The 13,208-nt window shown below is 38.9% G+C and overlaps 1 protein-coding gene across 1 annotated transcript; it reads left to right on the forward strand.

Annotated features, from left to right (window-relative positions):
• Positions 1–3,404: 3,404 nt before the first annotated feature.
• On the forward strand, positions 3,405–5,266 carry LOC136383886 (endogenous retrovirus group S71 member 1 Env polyprotein-like). Its single transcript, XM_066353790.1, has 2 exons — positions 3,405–3,456; positions 4,023–5,266. The coding sequence occupies exons 1-2, from the start codon at positions 3,405–3,407 to the stop codon at positions 5,264–5,266; spliced, it is 1,296 nt and encodes a 431-aa protein (XP_066209887.1).
• The last annotated feature ends 7,942 nt before the right edge of the window (positions 5,267–13,208 follow it).

Genomic DNA, 13,208 nt, shown 5'->3' on the forward strand with positions numbered 1-13,208 from the left:
TCAGGGAAAATGTCTGTCGGGTCCCACACCCTGACCAGATGACATATATAGATGTGTGGATTGATATAGCCATGGGAAGACCAGGTTATGTTAAGAAAATTTTTAAGAACTATATTAAGGGAGATAAAATCTGGGCAGGAGGAAAAGCTGTCCAAAGGCAAAGGGAGGCTCCCCTCCCAAAAACAAGAAACTTTGAGAGAACAGCCACAGCCTGCCTGCAGACTTTATCTAGTCATACTAGAAGATCCGGGGGCCGCTGAGTCCTTACTAGATCCCATTCTTCTTCCATATTCAGAGCAAGCCAAGGACCCACCTAAAGCCATGGGGCTACCCCCCACAGCAACCCCGCAACCCGGACTGACCCCTCTTGGGAAATCCCACCCCATACTCATACAGGGGCCAATTATGGTCATCCTAGTATGCCACCAGATCCAAAGCCGGCACCTTTACTTCCCCCCCCGAGAAGCTGCAGGGAAGGATCCTAGGGGACCGGCTAGATTAATTTATGTCCCCTTCTCTACTAGTGATTTATATAATTGGAAACATCAGAACCCCTCATTTTCAGAGAAACCCCAGAGTCTAATTTCTCTCCTTGAAACCATTTTCCGTACTCATCGTCCTACTTGGGATGATTGTCAACAGGTTCTTTATACTCTCTTCACTTCTGAGGAAAGGGAAAGAATCTACCAAGAGGCTGCTAAAGCAGCATTAGGGGATGGAGATCTACATAGCCTTAGTCAAAGGCAAGAATTAGAGGAAGTTCTCCCTTCGACTCCCCATGACTGGGACCCCAACACTTCTAGGGGACAGGAGGCTTTACACAAGTATCATGATTTCCTGCTCAGGGGTCTCCGGGCAGCAGCAAGGAAGCCAACTAACTTTACTAAAGTCAGCGAAATCATCCAGTGAAAGAATGAATCTCCTTTGGCTTTCCTTGAAAGGCTTTTAGAAGCCTATAGAACATATACTCCATTAGACCCGAATGCCCCAGAGAATAGGAGGCTCATAAACATAGCCTTTGTCTCCCAAGCAGACCCAGACATTAGAAAGAAGTTACAAAAGTTAGAAGGATTTGAAGGAGAAAATAGAAGCAAGCTTTTAGAAGTTAGTCAGAAAGTTTATATGAACAGGGAGAATCCAGAGATACGAGGTGCAGAAAAGGTGGCAAAAATACTAATTGCAGCCCAACAAAAGAAACCCGCTAAAGGAAAGCCACAAAGGAAAGGGCAGAATAATAGACCGCCTCTAGACAAGAATCAATGTGCTTATTGCAAGGAGACCAGGCATTGGAAAAATGAGTGTCCTAAGCTAAAGGAGAAGAAGGGACAGAAAGCTGAGGTCCTCTTTGAGGATCAAGACTGAGGGGGCTGGGGTTCTATACTGTTAGGCCCCCAGGAACCCATGGTAACACTGTCCATTGATGGGAAGCCCTTCTAAGGTCCCCACCAGATCGATGGATTTCTAATGCTAGGTTAACTCAATACTAGGTACTCCTTTCGAACCCTTCTCATGTAACATTCTCCAAGTCAGTAGCCCTCAACCCAGCAATCCTGCTGCCCAAGACAGAGGAACAGCCCAGCCCTGATCATGATTGCCTTGAACTTCTTGACGCTATTTCCAGTCTCTGCCCAGATCTTCAGGACTTCCCAATGTTGAATGCAGAAACTACTCTCTTCACCGATGGGAGTAGCTTCCTTGACCAGTGGGTCCGAAGAGCTGGAGCAGCTATAACAACAGAGGACAAGGTAATATGGGCCCAGTCTCTTCTACAAGGAACTTCTGCCCAGAGGGCTGAACTTATTGCTCTCACTCAAGCCTTAAGATGGACAAAAGGGAAAACTGTCAACATCTACATGGACAGCAGGTGTGCTTTTGCTACTGCACATATACGTGGGGCTTTATATAAAGAGAGAGGCCTTCTTATTTCTGGAGGGAAAGAAATTAAAAATAAAGAAGAAATTTTAGCACTCCTCGAAGCCATTTGGCCACCAGCTAAAGTAGCTATTATACATTGTAAAGGACATCAAAAGGGGTCGGATCCAATAGCAAAAGGAAATAACCTAGAGGATGATACAGCAAAAGCAGTTGCTTTAAAACCCGGGGAACCAGTTACTATTCTTCCCTTACTTCCAGAAAGACTTTTACCTGAGAAGCCTCACTATTTAGAAAAAGAAATTCAATTGGAAAATAAATTACACTGCAGTGACTTACCTAGTGGATGGAAGCAGCTACCCGATCAGAGACTGTTTATACCTAAGGCTATAGGAACAACTTTAATTCAGGAAATACATCAAGGAACCCACCTAGGTATTAACAAGCTCACTTCCTTGCTACGAAGGCACTATTACATACCTGACTTAAGTAGTCTTGTAGAATCAGAAGGATCCAGATGCCTTGTATGTGCAAAAGTAAACCCACACCAATGGAAGAATATACCTAAGGAAAGACAACAGGGACACTCTCCAGGTGAAATTTGGGAAGTAGACTTTACTGAAGTAAAGAAAGGAAGATATGGATACAAGTACATACTGGTCTTTATTGATACTTATTCAGGATGGGTTGAAGCCTTCCCTACAAAGCATGAAACTGCTACCACTGTGCTCAAGTACCTCACCTCTGAGATTATCCCTTGATTTGGCCTTCCCTTTGCTCTGGGGTCAGACAATGGTCTGGCTTTCATAGCCTCAGTTTCTCAAAATTTAGCCAAAGCTCTAGGTATTAACTGGAAACTTCATTGCATATACAGGCCACAGAGTTCAGGACAAATAGAGAGAATAAATAGAACCCTAAAAGAAACTTTAACTAAATTAAGAGAAGAAATAAGTGATGATTGGGTAGGCCTCCTGCCCTTTGCCCTTCTCCATACTAGGTGTTCTCCTTACTATAAAGGCTTAACCCCTTTTGAAATTCTTTTCAGAAGACCTCCTCCTATCCTGCCCCAGTTAAGTTCAAGCATGTTAGCCCCCTTTGATAACTCACAGTTCCCTTAAGTCCTTACAGGGCATCGAGGCAGTGTGAGCAGAAGCCAACTCCCACATCCAAAGAATACCTAACCAGCACCCGCATTTCAATGAGCCTCCCATCGAGCCTGGACAGTGGGTTTGGGTCAAGCGGCTCCATCGTGAGAACCTTCAGTCCACTTAGGAGGGACCTCACCTTGTTATCCTGGCTACTCCAACAGCAGTTAAGGTAGCAAACCGCAAACATTGGATTCATCACAGCCAGGTAAAGCGAGCACATCCTGACCACATACCCACTAAGGACAAACAATGGAAGGTACAAAAGGACCCTATAGTCCCTTAAAGCTCTGGTTTACATCATCACTGGGGTAATCCTATTTACACTAACTTTCACTCAAGCAGGAACCCCTAGCCACAGTGAATGGGTCCTCATTAGAACTCAAGATGGGTCTGCAATTGCCAGGAATCAAACTTGGGTTACTTCAGCTGTCATCTTGTAAGTAGATTTTTCTAAACTCGTTCACGAGAAATTTTGTAACTCACTGGTGGCTTGGAGGCACTCTGATTCAGCAAGGAGCCCCTCTTAGATAACTGGCCTAGTTCATATACCATAAGTAGCAAATGCTCTCCTCACTTTAAAAATAGAGCCTTATGGTATACTCCTCATTATGCTTGTCCTGAACCCACTTCGGGGAAGTGCCATACTTGTGGGTCTATCACTGATTATTATTGTAAAAAGTAGGGTTGTGAGACTCTTGTTAGTGAATTCCAGTAGAGTCCTCCTAAACAAGACCCAGACATAAACTTTCTCAGATTAGGAACGAGACCAGGGGGAAAAATACCAAATGATGGGTGGGATGATAATTGTGCTAAAGATAACTGTAACCCCACCATCATTACTATTAAGAAACCCCAAGACCCAAGTTGGAATACAGGGATAACGTGGGGCCTAAGATTATATGTCATGGGCTCAGATCCAGGAACCCTCTTCACCATCAAGAAGTTACCCCCTGAGGCTCGCAAGCCTCTCTTGAGGGGCATTAACTCATACCTTACCTAAAGCCTTTAAGCCCCCTAAGGCCGACTCACCTAAAGTAGAATTAAATCCCAATTTTACTGCTTCGCATAGTCCAGAAACTGTATCACCCACTAAAGCTACCCCTATAGCTAACACCTTAGCACATCCTAGCCCCTCATTAGAACAGAGTTCTTCTATCTTCACATTTCTAGACTCTGTTTTTCCAGTCCTAAATAGCTCCCAATCTGAAGCTACTAAGAGTTGTTGGCTCTGCCTGGATCTTCAACCTCCCTACTATGTTGGATTAGGAGCTAATGTTTCTTTTCAGAATGTCACTGTAAATGATTCAGACTACTTTGTTGAGTGCAAACAGGAAGGACGAATCTCTCTGGCTGGATTCCAAGAAGAAGGTCATTGCTTCACCTTAGGAGAACTGACGGACCCCACCACCATTGAATATCAGAACTCTTGTCTCTCCATGACTCACATCAGTCCACCAGCAGCCGGAAGACCATGGATACTAAAAGCACCAGAAGGAACTTGGGTTTCTTGTTTATCTCGAGTCAACAATTGTATCTTACCTAGCACCTCTGATGATTTTTGTATATCTACCTATATTGTACCTCAGGTTTACCTATACGGGGGAAACTCTGAATTTCTTCTCCAACCCGACATCAGGTACAGAGCTAAAAGAGCTGTACCCCTACTTTTACCTATCATAGCAACCTTAGGGATCACTGGAGCCATAGCTATAGAAGCATCTGCTCACATCACCCTAAAAACTAGAATTAAACAATTATCTTCAACCTTTTCAAAGAATATATCTATTTTACAAACTCAGATGTCATACCTTGAACATGCTGTAGATTTTTTAGCAGAGGTAGCTCTTCAAAACAGGAGAGGGCTAAATTTACTCTTCTTAAAACAAGGAGGATTATGTGCTGCTCCAGGAGAAGCTTGTTGCTTTTATGCTAACCATTCAGGAATAATTAGAGAAAGTATCCAAGTTTTAAGAAAAAGGCTCCAAGATAAGGAAAAGGAATTACAACAAGACAATAACTGGTATCAAAATATTTTTAATTGGTCCCCTTGGTTAACAACCTTACTTACTGCATTAGCTGGGCCAGTTTTAATACTGCTACTCATCCTCACCTGTGGACCAGTCATTGTCAATCGTTTAGTAGCATTTGTTCGAGAAAGAATAGATACTGTAAGACTTATGGTCTTAGCTCAGCCCTACCAGATTATACCCAGTTCGGATGAGCAATACCAAAGTTCAATGGTTTGAACTAGTAAGAAGAAAAGGGGGGAATGTGACATCTCAGGACAAGCGGTACAGGCCACCAGCCATGAGAACTGAGTACATCCAGTACATGGCTGGAGGCAAAAGATAAACAACTCTTAGAAATGTAGCAATATTTTCCACTGAACTCTATGTACCCAACATCCAGGAAGCCCTACCCTAGAGACTTAGCCAAGAATAAGGTCAGCTAATCGCACCTCTTCCGCCCTTGTAAACGCTGCTTGCTTGCTCAACTTAGATAGCCACCCTATAAAAGGAGCCATTTTAGAGCCTCAGGACTGCAGTGTTCCCTTGCGTGGGTTGCCTGCAGTCCCTGTGCAGGTTTGCAATAAAACTTATAAAATTCACTTTGGGTTTGCTGTGGTCTGTCTCCTGGGATGTAACAGTTTGTTTGTTTGTTTTGACAGGGATGAGTACTCACCTGTGATCATCAATTTAAAAGACAGACCAGGAAGTGCTGGAAGCCAGTTATTGAGTATTGGGTTATGATTGCTGCTCTTAAGTGATACTTTCTGGGATTAAATCCTTGTCACTTACAAGTTGTGTAACCTTGGACAAAATAGTTACTGAAAAGGCTAAGACAGGTTTAATTTACTCCTAGAATTGTGGCTTGAGCAACTAAGATGATAGTAGTGTAATTTTCTGATATAGATGATATATTATAATATTAATTTGACATGGAAATATGTCAGCACTCAAAGATCTGAATACTATATATTTTTAAAATCCTTGCTGACTATAGGTAGATAAACTACTGCTTTGTCTTACTTTAATACACTGCTCACAAAAATTAAGGGTTATTTTATCTCTTCTTATTCATTTTGAAATATCCCCTAATTTTTGTGAGCAGTATATTTGGTCAGGGCAGACTTGCATAAATCCTGTTAAATAAGTGGATTGCCCAGTGGCTAATCATGAAATTAACATTGAATTTTTTTTCTGGAAAATTGGGATTTGATCCCAGAAGAATATTATAGTAAGGTCATATTCTTGATTTTGTCAAACACTCTCATCCCTGCTTCCATAGATTGCTTTAGTTTTGTGCCGTTAGGAAGAACCAGGTTGAATAATAAAAAAAATAATTGGTCATCTTGGATAGTTTAATCACATCTTTGTTAAAAATCTTTCCTGCAGTAAAGGCTTTCTGAGAGATGTGATAAAATAGTCTTTCCCAAGCTTCATCACTATCTAATCTTTCAATCTTGCTAATTCCAAATCACTGACTACCTGGTCAAGCTACAGCATTCCACCAGAGCCAGCTTCACTGGCACATTATCTGTCTAGTAGCATGGAACCTGGTGCTGGGGAAGGGTCTCATGCTTGTTTAATGCTTTGCTTTTACTATCTTGAAATTCTTTGAACTTGAGTGTTATTAGTGAAGTCTGACAGAAAAATAGAACCTACATTTGAGTGCCCTGCCACCCAGATCATATTAAGGTAGTGGGAAAGCAGCAGTAACACCTGCTGGCTCATGGCTGTGGGCGTGGTGAGAAACATGATTGCACGGCAGTTGACAGAGCACATAACCACCTGCCTTGGGGAAGTCTAAGGCACTATGGGGACTTAGAGGCCAGAAATTGAGACCAGATTGGAGATAGCAATGACTACAGTTGCAGAAAAAGTGCCAGTAGCAGTGGCTGTGGGAGGGAGGAGGAGGTCTACATGGGTATCAGGACCTAAGGTGCATCTACAGAAATATAAACTCTCTCTTGAAAGCTGGGGCAGAAACTTCTGGAAGTAAAGCAATAACTTTGTTAGTAAATTAATACAAAGTAAAAGTTTATACACATATGTTGCAATGAAGAATAGGGGGAGTTACTAGAACATATTAAAAGTTTAGAATTTCAGCCTGACCTGTGGTGGTACAGTGGATAAAACCCTGAGGTTGCCAGTTTGAAACCCTGGACTTGTCTGGTCAACGCACATATGGGAGTTGATGCTTCCTGCTCCTCCTCTCTTCTCTCTCTCTCTCTCTTTCTCTCTAAAAAGAATAAAGTCTTAAAAATATGTATTAATAAATAAAATAATTTCACCAAAAAAGTTTATAATCTTCTGTTCTGGTAACTAACTGATGCAATATGGCAAGAACAATATCCACAGACTTAGAAATAGAATTTAAATACTGTTCCATTATTAAATTTTCATATAAAATTTTGATGCCTCTTATTAACAAGGAAGACAATTTTAATTTCAATTATTTTTTACAATATTTTTCTTATTTATTTTAAAGAGAAGAAAGAGTGAGAGAGAGAGAGAAGGGGAAGGAGCAGGAAGCATCAACTCCCATATGTACCTTGACCAGGCAAACCAGGGTTTAGAACCAGCAACCTCACTGTTCCAGGTTGACACTTCATCCACTGTGCCACCACAGGCCAGGCCCTAAATTCAATTATTTTTTTTAAAATGATGATACAGCAATAGAATGCATAGACAGGTATTTTGAATTATGTACAAATTATGAAGCTGCTTTGATTCTTATATGATTGCCACAACTTACTAGAAATCTCAGAGGAAACATTCAAATGCCATTATATAAATTTACATTTAAATTAAATTCAAACTTATGAGAAACTGATTTGTATAAAGAATTAAATCTTTTTAGAAAAATAGTTTCATGAAACACATCAGTTACAAACATACTAAAAAATATATATTAAAATAATTTATTAGCCCTGGCCGGTTGGCTCAGCGGTAGAGTGTCGGCCTAGCGTGCGGAGGACCCAGGTTCGATTCCCGGCCAGGGCACATAGGAGAAGCGCCCATTTGCTTCTCCACCCCTCCAACGCGCTTTCCTCTCTGTCTCTCTCTTCCCCTCCCGCAGCCAAGGCTCCACTGGAGCAAAGATGGCCCGGGCGCTGGGGATGGCCCTGTGGCCTCTGCCTCAGGCGCTAGAGTGGCTCTGGTCGCAATATGGCGACGCCCAGGATGGGCAGAGCATCGCCCCCTGGGGGGCAGAGCGCCGCCCCTGGTGAGCGTGCCGGGTGGATCCCGGTCGGGCGCGTGCGGGAGTCTGTCTGACTGTCTCTCCCTGTTTCCAGCTTCAGAAAAATGAAAAAAAAAAAATAATAATAATTTATTAAAAATTTATCCCAGTGTTATCGCAGCCTATAAAACATTCTTATAAGTTCCAGAAATAGTTCCATCAGCAGAAAGATCTTTATCACAATTAAAAACAATCAAAATTGTTTGTGACCTTGCATTTACCAAAGTGACTGAGGTTGCTTTTAATTATATTTATTGTAAATAAAACTGTTATAAATATAAATTTTGATGATCTAGTAAATGAATTTGCAGAAAGCTGAGACAAAAATTTTATGATCAGTCAAGGTGCTTCAATAAGAAATTATTTATAGCATTATATAAAATTATAATTTTTAAATAATTTATAAATTAATATTTCTATATAAAAAACTAATATTTTTCCTATTAAGACTAGAATTATGTGTAAAAATATAATCTTTTAGAGAAAAGTTTTACATTTTTGCATCTTTATAACAAGGTGCTAAGCAAGTGGCTTCATATTTTCATTTTGCATTAGGCAATTGAAATTATGTAGTTGGCTGTGCACACTACTCAGAATTATTTTAAATTTTACCTCTTGTTAACCTCTCAACCAGGCAGAGTAATCTTTGAGGTGTATTGTTCAAATTTCTAATTAATTACAATGCTCACAAAAGTTAGGGGATATTTTTTCGCTTCATATTCATTTTTGAACTTTCCTTTAATTTTTGTGAGCAGTATATTTTTAAGACTACCCATGAAAGGGGAGGTGGTCCAACACATATATGATATGTCAGTCAATTTTTACACGCAAACCCTTCTAAGTAATATTGCCAAAGTTTTTAGATGCCATGTTGTTTAAAACCAGTATCATATTCTGCCATAAATAATTTAGCCTGTATAGTTAAGAACTATCAGAGTAGCCAATCAATAAGCTATCAAGCTATCGAATGAGCTCTGCGATGTCATGGAAAGATAAGCCGGGCCAGTCATATTTAGTTTACAATTTCAGAAAAAACTTTTTTTCACTTTTAAGATTTTTTATTTACATTTAGAAAATATTTCTGAAATCTAGTATTACTAGAATAAAGAAGTTATGCTTTGAAGAAACTTCCTAATTTATCTTTCCAGCAATGTAGAGAATGCATTAGTTGTATACAGATGGGGCAACCAATAACAAAAAAGAAGTAAGTTTCTTTCTAGTCCCAATTAAATGACTGTCACAGGTCATTTATTCAATGACAGACTGACAAGTATGTTATAATAGTATATGTTCTTAAGGAAATAATTTCCCAGTACTGTGGTGAGGAGTCCTAAATAATGCATTCATTGTGTTTGTTTAAATAGTGAGGTAGAAATTAACAGCTCTGAGTAGTTGATTGCAGCACCCATCATGCCTGTTTGTTTCTAGTTTGTTTCTTTGAAATTTCTGGGTCTGTTTATTCTGGGTCTACTTATTCTTTTTTCCAGACACTTTGTTGATTTCTGACCAGAGGTTAGTTTGTTTCTAGTTTGTTTCTTTGCAATTTCTGTGTCTGTTTATTTTGGGTCTACTTATTCTTGTTTCCAGACACTCTTGTTGATTTCTGAACTGAGGGTCAGGCTGTTCTTTCTAACACAGCCTTATAAACAAGTGATGAAGAGATATGCAATACCCCAGTATTGATCTGAGATTTCTAAAGTAATGGAATGCCTGGCATACTGCACAGCCTTTGAGCAAATAGATGGATTTTAGCTTAGTCTTCTACCTCTTAATGTAGCTTTATATAATGGATCAAACCATGTGGATAAAATTAGGAAATTTAAAATATTAGAACAAGATACTATTCAGGAATGACAAGCATGCTAGGCTGTAGAGTCTTCTTTTGAATACAATGTTGGCCAGAAATCTTATTGAAATTAAATGGTAAGGCTGAGTTGTAGTCACTTCCTTTCTTTTTAAATGCCAAACCATATTAAAACAGGATAAATGAATAGCCTGCTCCAAATTCTGTCTGTGGATAAAATGCTAAATTGTCTAATAGAAATCAGTAACAAAATGAGTACTTTACAATGAATATGAGATCACTAAAAATTAATTAGCTAAGTAGCTTTTATTTTTATCCTGAAATAAAAAGCCTTTAGTTCAGAGTCACATTATCAAAAATTATTTTTACTCACACTCAATTTGAAACTCAAAAAATGTTAAAGACTATTTTCACTGATGCTGCCATCTTTTCTAAATGCATTATAATTTAATAACTATTAATAAAAACATTAACAGTGTTTACTTATTTTACAGTATAGCCATGATAAACAATTGTTAACATTTAAAATGATTTTATAGAACTCATATGCAAATAAAAACATGCCTATCAATGTTGCTACTTAGCTTATCAATTATGAAATAACTACACAGTAAAAATCAACAACATTTAACATCTACTTGCTTTAGATTGAAACTTGGATTATTTAAAAATCTTAAATATGAACATTCAATTGGTATTTATACCCAGGTAGTTTCTTGGATATAGGAATGTTAAATCTGAAACAAAAAGTTTTTTATACAGTACTTATTAATGGTTACACTGTCCTCCCAAAATTAATACATTGAAGTCCTCAGTACCTCAAAATGTGACCTTATTTGATGATATGGTATCTTAGACAATTCCAGGCTGCTATAACAAAAATACCATAGACCAGTGGCTTAAACAAGAAATATTTATTTCTCATAGTTTTGGAGGCTTAGAAATCTCAAGGTGCTGGCAGATCCAGTGTCTGGTAAGGGTCCACTTCCTAGCTTGTAGATGGCCACCTTCTCTTTGTGTCCTCACATGGTAGAAAAGGAGAGAGAGGAAGTAAGCTCTTTTTCACTAATTCCATTATGGAGATTCCACTATCATGCCTTAATTACCTTTCAAGGACCTCATCTTTAAATAGCATCACATTGGAAATTAGGGTTTTAAAATACAAATTTTGGAGGAACACAAGCATTCAAATCATAGTACAGGATCTTTATTGAAGCAATCAAGAAAATAATGATGTCATTAGAGTACGTCCTAATACAATATGACTGTTGTTATAAAAAGAGAAAATGTAGACACAAACACACACACATTTGTGAAAATCAAATGAAAATGAAGGCAGAAACCAGGGTGATGACTGTAAACAAAGCAATGCCAAAGATTGCCAGCACACCACCAAGGGCTAGGCAAGAGGCTTGGAGTAGATTCTTTCTCATAGCTCTCAGAAGGAACCAACCCTGAAAACAGTTTGCTCCCAGAAAAACTTTCAGCATCCAGAACTGTGAGACAATAAATTATACCCTCTAAGCATTTTCTGTAACTCCTCATGTGAGTACAACATCCACATTCCTGGTCTTAATGAGAATGCCCACTAGGATGACCAGTAGGTCACATAATTCTGGAAAGTACAGTAAACTGATCACCTTAATTAAGACACTTCAGCAGAGGGTGGGTGTTCAACTATTAGAAATGGTACAATTTCTACATCAGTAGGAGGTAGAAATGTTTTATTTGTGCTTCTATAGAAAATCTCTTGCACCCACTAAAAATTCTTTTTGCCACACTCTTTTTAAGGACACTGCTCTATTGACAAGTTCAAGCAATTTATTGAGCTTCATGCAGATATAACAAGAAAGTGTCTCACCTCAGTTTCAATCTCAGCCCTCCACTTCTTACCCCTGACATGCTACAGGAGACATCTAGGACAATACTTGGCAATTTTTGCAGAAGATATATAGAGGTTGGTGTTAACATTCTGATTGGCAACTCTTGATGCTTAGTCAACAATATGGCATAGTGCCACCACCCCCAAATAACCCTGCCTTTGAAGGCAGGTTAATGACCTCATATCTCTTCTCTCCTGGAGAGAAAAGTAACTCATTCTTACTAGAATTGATAAAATTCAAAGCTGAATATGGGTTTGCTTTCCCTGTGTGCAGTGTCTCCACAAGCATCACCATCTAAATGCTTGTTTCATCAACATAGTATTGTACAGTTTTCCCTCATATTAAGAGACTGATTTTATGTCAACAGAGGTGAAATAAAAGGCAATGACTTTGAAGTCTGGTGGACTAATAAATACGGTATCACCCAAAAGCAACTGATCCAATGAAATGATGAAATAGCCAGTTAAAGTTTGGTTTGTCCTCTGGGATATGAAATATAATTCTATAATGAGAGCATAAAATCTCCAACCTACCCTGCATGCTTCTTTGCCAGGGCTTCTCTGCCCTCGTGTCTCTTCTTGTATGAAGAAGTTAATATCTCTTGGAACAATCTTTGAACACGGGAAATAAAACTGATAAATATTTCTCTTTTCTTCTGCATTCATTCATGATGTTTCTCATATGGCTTCAAGATATCAAGTGTCTTTTTTTTCCGTAGTAATGGCCAATTTGATAACATATTTGTTCTCTCTCCAATCCTGGTTTTCTTGCCTCTTACTTCACTCCTGGTTCCTGGGATCACAGTCTCAAATAAATTGTTCATGCATCATCCTTTGTCTCAAGTACTATTTTCAGAGAAACAGAGTATAAGATAATATGTAAGTTCTTTACCAACTCTGGCAATGTAGCAATCTGCCTAAAGGTAATTACCCTCTAACTTTTCCATAATAACCTATCAGAATGATTCTGGATTCCTTTATATAAAAGAAGCTGTCACTATCTCTTTTTAATTGAAAAGCTGGGAGGGTACATTAAGTAACCTCTTCTTAGTTTATGGCTTAATGGGTACAGTTTCATGATATCACTCTTTCATCAGATAAAATAGAACTACATAAAAATGGCATGATTAACAAAAAAGAGCCAAGTTTAGACATTAGCATTTGGCAATGAGAATATGCACTCAGAATATTTGGCAAAGGCTGTTGCTTTGGATTCATGTAGATGAGATTGGACAAGTTTGTTTATATGGCTACAAAA

Source organism: Saccopteryx leptura, chromosome 12 (genome assembly GCF_036850995.1).
Source record: "Saccopteryx leptura isolate mSacLep1 chromosome 12, mSacLep1_pri_phased_curated, whole genome shotgun sequence".
In the NCBI taxonomy this organism is placed as follows: domain Eukaryota; kingdom Metazoa; phylum Chordata; class Mammalia; order Chiroptera; family Emballonuridae; genus Saccopteryx; species Saccopteryx leptura.

Bases quoted from the DNA above. Each gene is read 5' to 3' on its own strand.
- LOC136383886 (XM_066353790.1), top strand. From the start codon at position 3,405: ATGGGTCTGCAATTGCCAGGAATCAAACTTGGGTTACTTCAGCTGTCA. The intron at 3,457-4,022 runs GTAAGTAGATTT...CCTTACCTAAAG, and splicing joins GTTACTTCAGCTGTCATCTT to CCTTTAAGCCCCCTAAGGCC.